The sequence below is a fragment of the Pinus tabuliformis genome, chromosome 2_1 (assembly GCF_031772625.1).
Source record: "Pinus tabuliformis cultivar Carrire ecotype Pingquan chromosome 2_1, CPIR1, whole genome shotgun sequence".
NCBI classification, from domain to species: Eukaryota; Viridiplantae; Streptophyta; class Pinopsida; order Pinales; family Pinaceae; genus Pinus; species Pinus tabuliformis.
In genome coordinates, this window is record NC_142299.1 from 627939331 (window position 1) to 627958146 (window position 18816).

The 18816-nt window shown below is 35.8% G+C and overlaps 1 protein-coding gene across 1 annotated transcript; it reads right to left on the bottom strand.

The window, feature by feature from the left end:
* Positions 1-12956: 12956 nt before the first annotated feature.
* Positions 12957-16199, bottom strand: LOC149202109 (laccase-12-like). The gene is made up of 6 exons (XM_089399897.1): positions 15991-16199; positions 15171-15322; positions 14746-14990; positions 14534-14662; positions 13474-14421; positions 12957-13380 (listed from the first exon to the last, which is right to left on the bottom strand). Exons 1-6 carry the CDS (start codon positions 16096-16098, stop codon positions 13250-13252), a joined length of 1713 nt encoding a protein of 570 aa, XP_089256023.1. The 5' UTR covers positions 16099-16199; the 3' UTR covers positions 12957-13249.
* Between the last annotated feature and the right edge of the window lie 2617 nt (positions 16200-18816).

Here is an 18816-nt window from a genome sequence, read left to right on the forward strand (position 1 = left end):
CATAAATGTGGTTTGTCTTTAGATCTTTCATGCTGATTAATATCCCATCCAATATTCTATCATCTTAACTCATGTAACAACTTGAGAAAGTTGACTACTCCTTTGATGGAGTATCAATCACCTCTAGCAGATGTGATTAGTGTCGAGAACCATTGGTATTCTGAGTGTCGTCATATTGTGTCTCTCAACATTTAGAGTCTCTATATTTCATTGTTACTTCTTAAAAACTTGTTCAGAGACATTATACTATACAATCAGATATTTAAGGCATGTCTATCTCTTTTGCAAAGTTCATCATTATGATTCTTTTATCAATCGTTTAAGCAATATTTTTCATTTCCTCTTGCTCATGTATGTTTGTTGTTCTCTATGAAATTGAGATTGAGTTGACTAAGAATTGAGAAGGAGGAAGCAATGCATGCTATCATTAATCTGTTTTGATATGTAGTCGTGACAAATGCATAAGTTCTAAATATTATTATCATATTATGTTGGTAAGTGGATAGATATGTTGATAGTTAGGCCATTGACATAATTCACACACTAAATGTTATTGTGTAGGTAAGTCTTCATAAATTTGTAAGAACGATAAAATGCATCACTTCAAAAGGGTGCGTCTTTGCTAGCATTGAACCACTAAATCATTCCAAGTTCCCTTCCATTGGGTTTAAGATTGTGACTGTTGTAATTCCAATTTTTCTCACGGAACCCTTGGGAGTGGTTGCAAAGGAAGAATTTAACAAATTCCAAGCAGAGAAGAGGGAGCTTGGGTACTGAAACAAATCTGGATGGTCATTCTGTAACAGGGGTACTGAAAAAGTTTAGAGTAAGTCTCACAAAACTATATTCATGGTGCATCAAGGCTCCTGGTTCTGTTTCAGAAGAATTCAAGGAGCTTGGATTAAGAAGAATATATTCAAAGTATATCAAGGCTCCCATATGAGGATAAAATTACTCAATTGTTCAAGGCTTGTTGAACTTAGAAATGTGGATTATGTTCATAGGTTCAATATGTGGTATTGGGGCAGCTCTCAGTTAATACTGAAAATTTGTAATAATTTCTTTCAATTTTACACTAATTAATTATATTGGAATTATGTTGCCCATAATGCATTCTCAGTTCACTTGTGAAAGAATTGGAGACTGCTAAATTTATTTTTTTTAATCGAAATGTTCCCCCATTTTTTCTTTTTGATTTTAAGGATCAAGGGTGTTTCCTTGGTCGACGAGTTGAAATTTTATGTGGTTGTGCGCTGGAAAATAGTACCACTTTCTCTCACTATTTTATCTTTGTTGCTACCTCTCGCACCAGCATATACGAAGACCGCTACTTATACCTTAGCAATTGTTAAATGTTTTCTTTCAATAGAAGTTCTTTCTGGACACAATTCATTATGACACGACATTTATAAACATTGCCTTCATCTCTATGAGGACAAGTGTGAAGGAATTATTGCAGATGTGGCGCAACATATGGATTTTGTTTATACATGTTTTTATAGCCTTGCTTTATGAGTGATTTTGATGATAAATAGGTTAAGGATAGGTTGCCACATGCATTTCTTTTAGACATTATTCCAACCCCCTTTAACGTAACATTGATTTGGAATATGCTAGGTCATGTTATCATCTTTCAAAATTTTGTATTGGCTACCATGCCCATGTTGTAATTTCTTATTGTAGCCTTCATATCATGAATATTCTAGTGTATTTATATCAATTATTAGCTATTTCGGGGAGTGTGTACATTTCCCTATGGGCAAAAAGCCACTTGGTGCATCCCCAACCAAATCAGCTCATTCCCACCAACCATTGAGATCTTAGGGTTGGTTGCAGCATCAAGATAGTAGGGTTATCGAGGAGATGAGGAAAAGGATGCATAGCTGGCCTCATCTTCCATGAAGCGTAATTCTTGTGTGATGTTGTCGACATAGGTACCCACTTCTTTCATGAAAAAATTTATGAGATATCTCTCTTCAAATGACAGATTCAATTCTCCTTCAATGTTTCCCATTGAGACTTGAACCAGGAGATGTATAAGGCAGGCTCGTGATATTATAAATAACCATCATGGAGCCATTCTTGGAGCCCCACCAAAGGTACACCAAACTCCAAAGAAATTTCATCTCCAACATTTATGAATATATTAAAGTTTCTATTTATTTGATGATGCCACGATGGTTATCATTTCAGTATTTATAGATGAGTGGACATCACTTGGTAGGTTGTAATATATCTCTATTATCACCTTACATCACAAAGTGGATGGACCCTTCTCTATCCTCAAAGTGAAAGGATCCCCAATCCTCTCAATATATACCATTGTATTTGATACTATATATGGTGAGGATTTATAGATCATCCTCATCCTCGTCTAATTACCGAATGATCAAGTCCGCATGGACCAATTCTAGGAAGTTTTTGATATAATAAAAAATAAACAATAACCATATTCAACCATTATAAGAGTACGTTGTGATTCTATGATTCATGCTCAGCATGGGCTTCGAAACTCCTTGGAAAAAGAAAAGAGATTGTAATAAGATTCGCACACATAATAAGCCATGACGTTGTCGAGAATAGCATGTTGTTAAAAATTAAGTAACTTATTCTTCAAATCAATGTCTTATTTACAACAATGAAACAATAAATCACGATATCCAAGGTGATATAATGCCTACGTTGCATAATCTACAAATTTAGAATAGCATCACATTTTAATTTGTATTGACCTTGCTAGTCATAAGGCCTTTGTTGCAGATGACCTTGCTAGTCATAACACCTATGGTTGCATCATCTACAAATGCAAAATAGCATTAGATTTGAATTTGTATCGACCTTGCCACTAATATGCATGGCATTATAGTAAAGATTTTTTTTAATGACTTTGGTCACAAATAATCCCCACAAGAACACGAGCCATCCTTGAAATGATGGAAATGGTTGGCATCTCTCAAAATAATTTCTCATCCAACAATTTTGGAAATTAGCTTGGTAGTAGTGTGGCAGTGTTCACAAACACTAATATTCTTGATTATCTGAATGGGAGCCTCAGGGCATGTATTCATAAGAATAAAATAAATGGATAGCTTCTCACTATGGATTGAAGAATGTTTTTTTTCTCCTTCTATTTATGGTCTGTGTTAAGAACATAGCCCGCACTCGGCATTCGCATGGTTAAATCAACCAACTTTGCATAGATTTTCCTGTTTTTGGGTGGGATCTGTGTCCTAGAAAAGACCTATATACCTTATTTCTAACATCAATCTAACCACAACCAGGGGGTTCTTCAACCCTCTCTCATTCATCATTGTGACAAGGAATTTCTAAACATTGGCTTCATCTCTATCATGACAAGTGTGAAGGAATTATTGCAGATGTGGCGCAACATTTGGATTTTGTTTATACATGTTTTTATAGCCTTCTGTTATGGGTGATTTTGATGATAAACAAGTTGAGGATAGGCTGCCACATGCACTTTTTTTAGACATTGTTCTAGCCCCCTTCAACATAATATTGACTTGGCATATGCTAGGTCATGTTATCATCTTTCAAAATTTTGTATTGGCTACCATGCCCATGTTGTAATTTCTTGTTGTAGCCTTCATATCATGAAGAATACACTGTATTTATATTAATTATTAGCTTTTTTAGGGAGTGTGTACATTTCCCTATGGACATAAAGCCACCTGGTGCATCCCCAACCAAATCAGCTCATTCCTACCAACCTCTGAGATCTTAGTGTTGGTTGTAGCATCAAGCTAGGAGGCTTATCGAGGAGACGAGGAAACAATTTATAGCTAGCCTCATCTTCCATGCATAGTAATTCTTGTGTGATGTTGTCCACATAGGTACCCACTTCTTCCATGAAGCAATTTATGAGATATCTCTCTTCAAATGACAGATTCAATTCCCCGTCAATACCTCCCATTGATACTTGCACTAGGGGATGTATAAGGCAGGCCCGTGATATTATAAATAACCACCATTGAGCCATTCTTGGAGCGCCACCAAAGGTACACCAGAATCCAAAGAAATTTCATCTCCAACATTTATGGATATATTAAAGTTGCAATTTACTTGATGATGCCACGATGGTTTTCATTTCAGTATTTATAGATGAGTGGACATCATTTGGTAGGTTGTAATATATCTCCATTATCACCTTACATCACAAAGTGGAGGGACCCTTCTCTATTCTCAAAGTGGAAGGATCCCCAATCCTCTCAATATAAACCATAGTATTTGTTACTATATATGGTGAGGATTTATAGATCATCCTCATCCTCATCTAATTACCTAATGATCAAGTCCACATGGACCAATTCTAGGCATATTTGATATAATCAAACATAAAATAACCATATTCAACCCTTATACAACTACCTTGTGCTTCTATGATGCATGCTCAACATGGGCTTCAAAACTCCTTGAGAGAAGAAAAGAGATTGTATGCACATTAGCAAATAGAATAAGCTATGACGTTGTCGAGAATAACATGCCGTTAAAAATTACGTACCTTATTCTTCAAATCAATGTCTTATTTACACAGATGATGCAAAAAACCATGATATCCAAGGTTATATAAGGCCTATGTTGCATCATCTACAAATCCATAATAACATCATATTTTAATTTGTATCGAACTTGCGAGTCATAAGGCCTATGTTGCAAATGACCTTGCCAGTCATAAAGGCTATGTTGCATCATATGCAAATCCAAAATAACATCCGATTTGAACTTGTATTAACCTTTCCAGTAATATGCATGACATTGTAGTAAAGATATTTTTTTTTTTAATGAATTCGGTCACCAATAATCCCCACAAGAACATGATCCATCCTTGAAATTATGGAAATGGTTGGCATCTCTCACAATAATTTCTCATCCAACAATTTTGGAAATTAGCTTGGTAGCAGTGTGGCAATGTTCAAAGACACAAATATTCTTGATTATCTGAATGGGAGCCTCAAGGCATGTATTGATAAGCCCAAAAGAAATGGCTAACTTCTCACTGTGGATTGAAGAGTGCTATTTTGCTCCTCCTCTTTAAGGCCTGTCTCAAGAACATAACTTGCACTCTTCACTTGCATTGTTAAATCATCCGAATTTGCATAGATTTTGTTTTTGGGTGGGATCTATGTCCTACAAAAAACATATATAACTTATTTCTAACATCAATCTAACTGCAACCAGGGGGATTGTTCAACCCTTTGTCATTCATCATTGTGACAAGGCATTTCTAAACATTGGCTTCATCTCTATGATGACAAGTGTGAAGGAATTATTGCAAATGTGGCGCAACATGTGGATTTTGTTTATACATGTTTTTATAGCCTTGTGTTATGGGCAATTTTGATGATAAAAAGGTTGAGGATAGGATGCCACATGCACTTTTTTCGGACATCATTCCAGCCCCCTTCAACATAACATTGAATTTGCATATGCTAGCTTATGTTATCATCTTTCAAAATTTTGTATTGGCTACCATGCCCATGTTGTAATTTCTTGTTGTAGTCTTCATATCATGAAGATTCTAGTGTATCTATATCAATTATTAGCTTTTTTTGGGAATGTTTATATTTCCCTATGGGTAGAAAGCCGCCTGGTGCATCCCCAACCAAATCAGCTCATTCATACCAACCACTGAGATCTTAGGATTGGTTGCAGCATCAAGCTAGCACAGTTATCGAAGAGACGAGGAAAAGGATGCACATCTGGCCTCATCTTCCACACTAAGTAATTCTTGTGTGATCGATGTTATCCACATAGGTGCCCACTTCTTCCATGAAGCAATTTATGAGATATCTCTCATCAAATGACAGATTCAATTCTCCTTCAATGCCTCCCATTGAGACTTGCACTAGGAGATGCATAAGGTAGGCCCATGATATTATAAATAACCATCATGGAGCCATTCTTGGAGCCGCATCGAAGGTACACCAGACTCCAAAGATATTTCATCTCCAACATATATGAATATATTAAAGTTGCAATTTATCTGATGATGCCACCATGGTTGTCCTTTTAGTATTTATAGATGAGTGGACATTAGTGGGTAGGTTGTAATATATATCTATTATCACCTTACATCACAAAGTGGAGGGACCCTTCTCTATTCTCAAAGTGAATGGATCCCCAATCCTCTCAATATATACCATCATATTTGTTACTATATATGGTGAGGATTTATAGATCATCCTCATCCTCGTTTAATCACCTAATCATCCTCATGCTCAACACGAGTTTTGAAACTCCTTGGAAAAAGAAAAAAGATTGTATGTCAATTGGCATACAGAATAAGCCATGACGTTGTCAAGAATAACGTTCTGTTAAAAATTAAGTACCTTATTCTTGAAATCAATATCTTATTTACACTGATGATGTAATAAACCATGACCTCTAGGGTGATATAAGGCCTATGTTGCATCATCTGCAAATGCAGAATAGTATTAGATTTTAGTTTGTATTGACCTTTCCAGTCATAGGGCCTATGTTGCAGATGACCTAAGTAGTCATAAGGCCTATTTTGCATCATCTGCAAATGTAGAACAACATTAGATTTGAATTTGTATCGACCTTGCCAGTAATATGCATGACATTGTAGTAAATTTTTTTTTTAATGACTTCGACAACCAATCATCCCCTCAAGAACATGATCCATCCTTGAAATGATAGAAATGGTTTCCATCTCTCACAATTATTTCTTGTCCAACAATTTTGGAAATTAGCTTGGTAGCAGTGTGGCAGTGTTCACAGACACAGAGATTGTTGATTATTCGAATGGAAGCCTTAGGGCATGTATTGATAAAACCAAAAGAAATGACTATATTCTCACTGTGGATTGAATAATGCTTTTTATCTCCTCCTCTTTAAGGCCTGTGTTGAGAACATAACCTGTGCTATGCATTTTCATGGTTAAATCAGCCAAATTTGCATAGATATTGTCAATTTGTGGGTGAGATTTGTGTCCTACAAAAACCATATATACCTTATTTCTAACATCAATCTAACTGCAACCAGGGGGGTTTCTTCAACCCTTTAGCATTCATCATTTTTCTCACCGTTGCAAATCCATCCCACCTACCACCTGTAGCATAGACATTTACCAGAAGCACGTAATTTTGGGCATTTTTAGGCTCTAGCTTAAAAAGGTATCTTGCTACTTGCTCCCCTAGCTCTATATTGCAATGAATTTTTCAAGAAGCAAGCAAAGCCCCCCACATATATGCGTTAGGTTCTAATGGAATCTTCTTGATGAAGTCCCAAGCTTTATCTAGTTGTCCAACACGACCAAGGAGATCAACCATACAGGCATAATGCTCCACTCTCGGTGTGATCTGATACTCTTGACTCATGACATTGAAGTGTTTCCAACCTACATTCACCAAGCCTGCATGGATACATGTGAATAGCACCCAAACAAAGGTAATATGATCTTGTTTAACACCCTCCTGTTGCATTAGTATAAAGAGATTGAGGGCTTCCACACCATGTTGGTGCATTGCAAACCCTGTAATCATAACAATCCATATGACCACGTCTCTTCGATTTATAATGTCAAACACTATGCACATATTCTACACTCCCGCATTTTGTATACATGCTTATCAGTGCACTCCCTACAATAGCATTTATCCCAAATGCTTGTATGATTATGTAACCATGAATCTCTTTACCATGGTGCAATACCGCTAAGTGGGAACATCCTGGAAGAGCACTCATAATGGTTGAGGTGATCAAATTTATGCCTACTAACTGCATTTCACGGAAGAGTTTCAATGCTTCAACACTGTCCTCATTCTTGGTACACATTCCAATCATCCCGATCCACAATACAACATCTCTCTCAGACATTCTATCAAATATATGGCATGCATTATCTATTCTTCCAAAATTGGAATAGAAGTTCTGAAGCTTAGTCCTGATAATGACATTTGACTCAAATCCACTTTGATAACATATGAATGAATATCTTTCCCCTGTTTTAGAGCCCCGGACACAATACATGTAGAGAGAACATTTGCCACAGTGATGGAACTCAGTGCAATGCTATCTTTATGCATTCGACAAAACATCACCAAAGCATGATGACCTCGCCCACTTTGAACATACCCTACAATTAGTGCAGTCCATGATAGTCACCATGGTTGGCAAAACCTGCAATCATAGCAACCCATGAAGGCATGATTCATTCAGTAATTTTGTCAAACACTAGTCATGCATCCTTTATACTCCCGTACTTGGCATACATGGAAATAAAGGTTAGTTTCTAGCATTCCATTTGGTTCAATCCCATTCAAACCCATGTGGGTATGGACTATTTTTTCTTCTGAAAAAGATTTCATCTTTAGAGGTGGAATAATTATTTTCTTGATCCTTTGTATTTCTCATGAATCCAGCGGAACCTAAATGAATATGAATATTAGAGAGAATACATACCAAATCTCCATGGATTCAAAGACTCACCTTTGTTTCATAATTGTGTCATTTTATTGTTGTTCTTTGAAAACATAATGTTGTCCATGAGGATATCAAAATGAAAAAAAAAGTTCATAATTTCCTTGGATTTTCTTGAAGATGAAGGTTTTAATTGGTATGAAAAGCTTGTTGGAAATTAATGTCACCACTTTTATAATTATTCAAGGATTTATAAGCATTGGCTTCATCTCTATGACGACAAGTGTGAAGGAATTATTGTAGATGTGGCGCAACATGTGGATTTTGGTTATACATGTTTTCCTAGCCTTGTGTTATGGGTGACTTTGATGATAAAAAGGTTGAGGATAGGCTTCCATGTGTAATTTTTTTAGACATTATTCCAGACCCTTTCAACATAACATTGACTTGGCATATGCTAGGTCACGTTATCATCTTTCAAAATTTTGTATTGGCTACCATGCCCATGCTGTAATTTCTTGTTGTGGCCTTCATATCATGAAGATTCTAGTATATTTATATCAATTATTAGCTGTTTTGGGGAGTGTGTACCTTTCCCTATGGGTAGAAAGCCACCTAGTGCATCCCCAACCAAATGAGCTCATTTCTACCAACCACTGAGATATTAGGGTTGGTTGCAACATCAAGCTACTAGGGTTACCGAGGAGATGATGAAAAGGATGCACAACTGGCCTCATCTTCCTTGTGTTTGAATCCCGATTCTTCCTATGGTGCATGATGACTAGACAAGGATGATTATATTTTTTGAGTGTGGAGATGAATAAGCTCACGGTACCATAATTGTTCCAATAGAAGCCCTTGAGACCTACTTGGATGATACCAAAGGGGGTGCTTTTTTTCAAAGAGTTGAATACAACACCACATCTTTATAGGTGGAATGGTTGTTAGAAAATTTTCTTGATCCTTTTCATTTCTCATGAATCCTAGGGTATCTAAATGATTATGAATATTGGAGAGAAGATATACCAAATAGCCATGGACTCAAAGGCTCACCTTTGTTTCATATTGTTTCCTTTTATTTTTGTTCTTTTAAAACATAATTTTGTCCACGAGGATATCAAAATGAAAAAAATGTTCATAATTTCCTTGGATTTTCTTGAAGATGAAGGTTTTAGTTAGTATGAAAAGCTTGTTGGAAATTAAATATCACCACTTTCATAATTCTTCAAGGCATTTCTAAACTTTGTCTTCATCTCTATCATGACAACTATGAAGGAATTATTGGAGATGTGACCCAACATGTGGATTTTTTTTATACATGTTTTTCTAGCCTTATGTTATGGGTGATTTTGATGATAAATAGGTTGAGGATAGGCTTCCACATGCACTTTTTTCAGACATTGTTCCAACCCCCTTCAACATAACATTGACTTGGCATATGTTAGGTCATGTTATCATCTTTCAAAATTTTGTATTGGCTACCATGCCCATGTTATTTCTTGTTGTAGCCTTCATATCATGAATATTCTAGTATGTTTATATGAGCTGTTTGACATTTGCTTGTTTTAGGAAGATATGTTTATGTAAATAAAGAGTTAAGATGACTCCATCAGTTGTATGGTTGCACCTACCTGTTATACTTTTTCATGTTACAGTAGGTGGAAGAATAAGCTCTCTAGCATGAAGCCTATTTTCCAAGTCTTTATATTGTTCATTATCGTGGCAATAATGTTGATTGAATGATCTTGGACATTGTAAATATATAATTTTGAAACATTATAATGTTGTGCAAATATTGCATCGATTTTACAAGACACTTCAAATTACTAGTTCTTTTTCACTGCCTTACAACATTTTCTTTGCAACATCTCATGCAAATGCTAGTTTATATATCATAAACATTAACAAATACAAGATGAAACCGTCCCATAGCCATCACTCTCTCCTTATAATACATTTAATAAATACATTAATTACACAAAACAAAACTAAATACTTCAATTTTTAATAATAAAATTAACCGTGAATATTTAATAATATTATCTCACAACATTATATGCATTTATATTAAAAAAGAAAAAACTTATAAATCAATTAAAATGATAATCCACTAAAAAAAATTAAAATAAAAACATTAATCTTAAGAATATGCAAATCCCTTATTAAAAATTACTCACTTTACTTCCCACTCAAATGAAAAGTGAATAAGGGCTAATAAGAGCCATGGTGCGGATCTTGTGAATTGAATCATGGATATACATGTAGATGTGCTCGATCAAGGTAGCGTGATCCCTCTTTGTGATGGTTGTATCGTATGAATTTTGTGGCATTATAAATAGGGATAGCTTAAGTATTTAATAGTTTTGAGTTTTTAAATATATATTTTTTTGTTAAATCTATTAAAAAGTTAATTAAAATGTATTAATATTATAAATTACCCTAATGGGTTGGCAACATTGAGTGATGATGGGATTGGGGTTGCCACCCCATCGTCTTAAATGATGACTGAATGACACGCAAGTATGTGGTGAAGGAATCAGAAGGAGGAGATAGAGAAGCATTTAAGTTGGTATTTTTGTTTTGTGTTTGGTCATTTAAGTTTTGGAACGGAGGTAGGGTGTTGTGTGAAGATTTGGTAATCCATGTGTAGGTTGGAGTGTTATTGGAGTTTACTTAAGAATAACATTGTTACGATAAACTTTAGAAATCATTTGTTGAGAGATAATGAGCTTGTAAACTCTGTGAGACTACCTAAGGAGAGAAAACTTGGACCTTAGCATAGACAGGTTTGATCACATTGAAAATTGGAGTTTATTGGAGACTTTTGTGCTCGGGGGCCTCTGCATGGTTAATTGCAATAAGGAATTAGACGATCGATATTCACCCTAGCTCTTGGTAAGATTTTTTCAAGTCAATGCTTCATTTTGTTGTGATTTCTACAATGTTTGTATTAGAATTTGTTGGTTGGGGGAAGCTCGGTTTTGTTTGGTGTATATTGTTGTGCTTTGGATTAGTTGGAGTATCATCAGTGGGTTAACAAGCCTATATGAAGGTGGTTGATGGTTTTACCAAAGCTGGGGTGGGAAAGGTGGTGGTGTCACCCGTGTCTGGGCTAGTTGAGTTTGGTACATGATAGTGATGTAGAGGACCTTCAAGTGCATGCGCTGGAAATCTGAGGTTTTTCATAGTTGGGATGTTGTGGATGGGGTGGTGTGTTGGAGTGTATAGGGCTATTGGTTTCTATTTGAAAGCCACCTCTATTATATATTGACAGAGGGTTTAAGGCATACGTTAGGGCTGTGACTTTGTTGGTGAGTGTCGCTAACTATTCTACGGGAGGTGGTGGAATAATGGGCTAACATGTGTGCATTTAAAAAGGGCTATATTATTATCCATCTTGGGAGAAATGTATTGTTGTGGTGGCGTAGTGTTCTGATAAGCACACGAGAGGGGTTTTGCTATAGAGCCAAGTGACGGATAGGTGGAGGAAGGAGTTGGGTGGAGCTTGGAATTGATAATATGCACCAACAACGCCGCAAAGGTAGAACGGGTATCGATATAAGAGGTCAGTGAGAGGAGCACATGATGGTAGATCATGACTTGGAGGAAGAAGTGGACCGAAATCTTGCCCAATCACACGGGATTGTTGAACTCCCCTCCATTGGATGCTTTCGATAGCCAACTCAAACATGTGACTCTTCTCTTGGAAAAACTTAGCAGGGACCATCATGATGATCGCAGTGGAGTCATTGGCTTTATGAATGACCTGCCATGTAACCAATGGCAAATGCAGGATCATCTAGTCACCTTACAAAGGGGTCAAAGATGAATATATGAGAAGTTGGAGAGATTTGAAGGGAGACTAGCACATGTGGAAAAGCATATTCAATGTGACTTCCAACCTCAATCATCCCCTAGACCTTGTCTGAAGAACCGAGCTTTGGTAAATTCGTCATATCCTTGATGGTTGTGGATTGTCTCTTGATTCTAGTTGTTTTTTGGTCTTACCGGTGAGTCCAATAGTGCTTGATGGGTATGTATTGTTTACTAGTTACTAGTTTTGGTGATTTTCTCCTACCAATAAATTTGGTAGAAGTGAGTTTAGGAGAATTTTGAAAATATGTTTGTGCGATGTATATCTTTTTGAATTAATAAAAATTCCTAATAAAAGTTCCTAAACTTTATATATATATATATATATATATATATATATATATATATATAATTTATTTATTTATATATTTAAAATTATAATCCAAATAAAAATTACAATCCTAAATTAAAATTATCACCAAATTCTAATTAAAATGTTAAAACTTAAAAAATTTAAATTCCAAACAAATATTATAGGACATGTAGATAACCACACCTTACATAAAAGAGCATTCAGAAAGAGGTCTACCTAGGTTTGCTAATTTGAACTGTTTCTCACTGAGTGGCACACATTCTTAATTTTCATTTTAAATTATTGAGAAATTAGCATTAACTTGAGAAACTGTTTACAGATAAGATTTTCAATTAAGAAGAACACACAGAATGGAAACTGTTTACAGATAAGATTTTCAATTAAGAAGAAACTCTTTGCGCGGAACACTCGACCAAGGCGATCAAAACTGAAATTACAAAGGATGGAAAATCAAGATATCTATAGAGTGTGGTTGCAGAACAAGAGAAAATGCAAAAATGGCGGATCTAGAGGAAAACATTCCACTGATAGATTCACTTTAACCGAACAATATGATTGAACCTGATCAATCTATGGAGAGGAATTATACGACCATCTTATATCATAAGAAAGTACTCTCTGTTTATATAGTCGATCTGTCATAGGTATCTATGGTATTTGTCCTTAGCATTGCGGAAGATCTAATGGGGGCGACTCGATACTCAAAAGAGAGCTAGGTCCATTGCTCACCACAAAAACCATGGCCAAACCCCATGTTATGTGCACGTCCAAGTGGCAATGCATCACCCAAGCTCCTGCCACACATAATCACCGATTATCAACATGTACCCAGTATCAAAGAATCAGACAACACATGAGAAAGAAAAAAATTGTAGATTTATGCATACCAGGATTGTCGGCTACGAATCTTATGGCAGCCCAACCATTGACCGGAACGTTCACAGTGTTGCGCATAGGAGGATCGACCAGGTTGAACATCTGAGGATCAGTTTTTGCATTATAATTACCAAACCCTGATCCCACAACGTAAAAGTCATAGCCATGGAGATGGACAGGATGGCTTTCACCCGCAAAGATATTTGTTCCCTGCAGAATTACTTGCACCGTCGTGTTATAGTTAAGAACTTTCACTCTTGTGCCTTTCACCGGGGACCACAGGCCTCTGCTTATGTTCTGTGCAGTATAATCAAATTGCACGGGAGGGTTGTCGGGGAAGTCTGCGGAGAATACTCCTTTCATGCCAAAATGTTGAGCTTGAAGGATTGAAGAAGTCGTTGGCAGGACAAACGATACGTTATTCATACTCGCTGCAAATCTTGATCCGTTGGGACCTCCACAAGACTGTCCTGGACAGTTGATCAATCCTAGACCGATGGTGTAGAACAGATTCTCGTCCACACTCTGAGGAACAAAGACCGGGTGGTCGTGTGAGGCCAAGCTTCTAAGACCATTAGCGAACTTAGTTGCAGTCTGGGTGTCGTTATAAGCTGGAAGATTAGGCACGGTTGGAACTGATGTACTGCTAGAACTTCCCTTGTATTCTAAAATGGCAACGGTAGTGGTGTTATCGAAGGGAACTCCTTGGCCACTGGAATATGCTCGAGCAGCCATGTAATATCTACCTGTAGATTGATCAGCAGTGACAAGTACGTCTGTTGTCTGCCCGGGGCCAAGCATCAGAAAATTCGTCTGAAAAGGCTTCGTATACAAAGCATCCACAGCCACGACTGTCATTGTGTGGCTACCTACCGTGAAGAATAAGTCAGTATTGAGTGCAGCATTGATCACCCGTAGAAGCTTGGTTTCCCCACTCTTTATTGAAACGCGAATGGTATCTGCATCCACCGTTTGCCATTAGCAGATATCTCTAGCTAGACTGGCTCAGATTCTCCATTAAACTCCGAAATAGTTAAAGAATTTTAGTCTATTAGATGCATAGAAATGTACCTGAACTTGAGCATTGGTATAGGTCTCCTGGTTGTCCATTTATAGTAAACGCATCTGAAACGTTGGGGGCAGCTCCTGTTCGGGTAGCTTGGTTCACAACATCGATAGGATTCCTATTCCACCATTCTCCTGTGAATGCAAACAGGACTTGGCATTAAATCAAGCACGTTGTTATCCGTGGATCCTAAAAATTAGAATCAGTGGTAGCTTACCGAGAAGAATGGGAACCTGGCCATGGGGCCTGGTAAAGGGATAAGTGGCTCCCGGGCTTGGAGAGATGATCAAGGCTCCATAGACAGTAGCTCGAAGCCATGAACTGTGGGCATGCCACCATAGAGTCCCTTCTTGACCAGTGATGGTGAATCTATATGTGTAACTTCCCCCTGGGCGAATGGGGCATTGGGTTATAAATTCAGGTCCATCGGACCACCCAGTGCGGAATTGACGCACTCCGTGCCTACAAATACAATATGATCACTTTCTGGCTCATTGGCTGTAATAAAAACTGTACAATCTTTTAAGATGCAAATGCAGAGATACATACGCACTAAACTGGCTTGTAACATTACTATGACATTTACTCTGATCGGTAAAATGCATTGAAATAAATCTTATTCACTCTGAGTTTGAGACGTACCAGTGGATTGTAGCGTTATATTGGGCTTTGTTGTACACTTTGACTACAAGAGTGTCTCCGTTCCTGACATGGAGCGTTGGACCTGGAAACTGGCCGTTGACGGTGATTATATTGTGCGTCCCGCATAGCCTTTTTACAGATGTCGATTGAAGCTGAATGATCAATTAACAACCTCGGAAGCATTATTTTAAGAATCAAGAATTGACATGTCAGTTTAATAATGAAAGTATTGATATATGTATGTAGTCAAATGTTCAGTGTTTTTGGTAAACTGGCTGTGAGAACGATGAATCTTCTTTCTTCTACTCATAAAAGCCTTCAATTCTAGTTGTGAGCTTTCTCTTTTTGAAGTTATCTGGGAGGGAGGCGGAGGAATGTTCAAGATGGTAAAAAATGATTGGAATTTGGATAAATGATTTTAATTTTTTTAGAGGGAGTATTTGAATCATGTTTTTAGGGTAGAAATTGATTCAGCACCATCAAAAACTTCTAAAATACTTAAAATTATAAAGTTTAACATTTACAAAAATTTCTGTCAGATATTTTTAAAATATAACTTGTCTGAATTTCCCGTTAACTTCCAAATTTATCTTTATTTTCCACCCTCTAATTAATTCACTTTTGATATATAGAGAGAGACGTATGAGAGAAAAAAAAATCTAATTAATTCACTTTTGATATATATAGAGAGATGTATGAGAGAAAAAAAACTTGTTGATTCTTATGGGAACCTCATAAATTTGAAAGAAACAAAGCTGGCATCTTTCCCACCAATCAAATTATATACAAAATGAAAAATAATGTAGGTAAGAGGGCATACAACGAATGTCTCGGTACGTAGCTTCGCGGACGCCATAGCTGTCAACAACGTCAACCATATGGCCATCAAAACCAATCTGGCGCATACATGTTGATTAAACACTTCCATATATATCTAATACCAGAACAGCGAGCAAACGTATTAGTATTATACTGCGCTGTTTCGTCTTCAGCTTCCAACTGTAGAAAGCATGTGCGACTCCTGATTGATTTGAAAGAAGAAAATTGACATGAGATATAAAGAAAAGAGATCAACTATTTATATATGTAAAATACCAATTGAAGTCAGTTTAGTGATTAGTCTACGTTGAAGTTGTTAGAAAAGGTGATTGAGTGATTAGTCTACGTTCAAGTTGTTACAGGTTGTTAGCTAAGGTTGAAGTTGGTGAAGTTGGGTATTGATTTGAGTTGCAGGAAGATCAAGATACAAAGTTAGTGCTTGACGTTGACAGGAGAAAAGGAGACAGCCGGGCAATTGAACAACACCCAAGCAGCTTATGTTAGGGTAACACATTTTTCAAGTGTCTTGGTGGAGCCAAGACATCAATTAATTTTATTTCTAAAGGTCGATGACTCGAGTCGACATTGCACAGATTGTTTGTTCCATAATGGTAACTGCACCAATGTCTGTTCTCCACCACGTACAGAGGACAACCAACAAGGAAGCCTCTTAGTCATGAGTCATGATTGCTTGCGTTGAAACAAATGTTAATGCTTTGACAAATAAGCCAGGCTACATCAGGAATCCTCCACAGCAATTTCCTTTGCGTTGAAACGTACGCATCATTCAGTCGACTCCAGTTTGATATTTGCTCAAGGCACCACATTAATTTTAACTGTGATTCCAATGTTTTGTGTAAAAAATCACTTGCTTTTACTTTCGTTTATGGTATGAAGATGGAAAGATTCGTTATAGTTTCAAGAATTCACACTATATGTCATTGCAAGCTCGCACGCTGCTGATTGCAAATGCTTATCCTACAAGATATCGACCAGATCTTACACCTGCCGCAATTCGTTAGTCTTACAGGCTACATATGATTTCACGCATTGCTATTAGTACAGCTGTTGCAACTCATTATTATTACCATTAATTTCAAGCAATGTGATTACAGCAGCTGAAAGCCATTATTGTTCCAGTTGATAACTAACTATTACAAGCGCTGCTGAAGCCCATTATTACTTCCATTGTTAGTGACAGTAACTAATTCTTATGGTACCTAGGAATGAAATCTCAAAGGATGTTGTAGAAGTTTGTGATCTTTTAAGATGAATTTAACTATTTTTGGTACATATTAATATGATTATTAATAAAGTGCTTAAAATGAGTGGATATGCATATTTTTCATCAAGTGGATAGTTGTGATTTTCTATGTTTAATGATATTGATAAATGTATAAAAAGTGGAAAATGATTTATATGGATTATTTTTAACTATTTTATTTATGTGATTTATTTTTTTAATGTGGTTGTGCTAGTGGTGCATGTGAGTGGTGAGGAGTAGTGGGCTATAGTTAATGTATTTCAACTTATTTTTTTAATGTCACTCGCTTTATTATTAAATGGTTGTGCTAATTGAGGACTCACATGTATGAGAGGGTTATCCTCTCTTATTTCATTTTTTTTAACCATCATTTAGTAGTAATTTTAAAATTTACATGACCTTAATGACACTCAAATAATTTTACAAAACATCAGTTTGATGGGTATATTTAAAATTTACACATGTGTGTGTATTTTCTAACTTTTAAAATTAGAAAGTTATTTTGCAATTCAACAAATATTAAAGATGATGCAGAATTTTAGCATAAAATTTTTATATTCCCGTAACATAATAAGGGGTGTTGATTTCTTTATAAAATAATTAATTATTTCCATAATTAGTCATAAGAATTTGATTTTTCTATAGCTAGTTATGCATTCAAGCTTTATGGAAAATTATATATCTCATATGACGATTCAATTGAAGTGTAATCCATTTTTATATATCAATTTAGTCAAGTACAATACATTGGCTGGTTTGATGCTAAATATGTAAGTTTTAATCTTTTCAAGTGATTTAGATTTTCTTTAATATTTTGTCTTCACAAGGATTAATATATTTTGATTCAAATTAATATTAATGAATTACATTTATTATTTGTAACCACAGAGAGGAGAAGAGAAGAGGATTTTCCACTTAAAATCTCTTTACACACATTTAAAAGCTTCCCACTTTGTAAGTAAGTTGAGAAAATATATTCCATCTAGTTCATTTTACAAATTTCTTGATGCTATATACACCCATGTTGTTTAATGGAAAGCCGAGGAAGATTTTCCATATAAAAAATCTTCACGCTTCTTACTTTGTAAGTATGTTGAGAAAATATATTCCATCTCATTCATTTTACAAATTTCTTGATGCCATATACACCCATGAATAATTGTCACAAAAATTAAATTTGACTAATAAAGCTCTTGTTTTAATTACTTGTTCCATAACCCATATGTGTGTGTACTATGAGATAATTAGGTATGTAGATTGGTAATCCATATGGGTGTGTACTATGAGATAATTAGGTATGTAGATTGGTAACGCTGAATCTTCCTTTTTACTCACATGCCTGTTATTAGCTTACTCTTTTCCAAACTTTTATTTTTAATATAGTAATATTTAATATGTCAAAAATTGAATTAAATTAAAATAGTAAAGACTATATAATTTCAAAGTACAATTCATAATAACAACTCTTATCACTTTCATTAATTATATATATATTAAATTTTCCAAAGTGGAGGTCCATATATAAAATTCCTAAATGTGTAAAGTGTAATTCTTCAATTATAA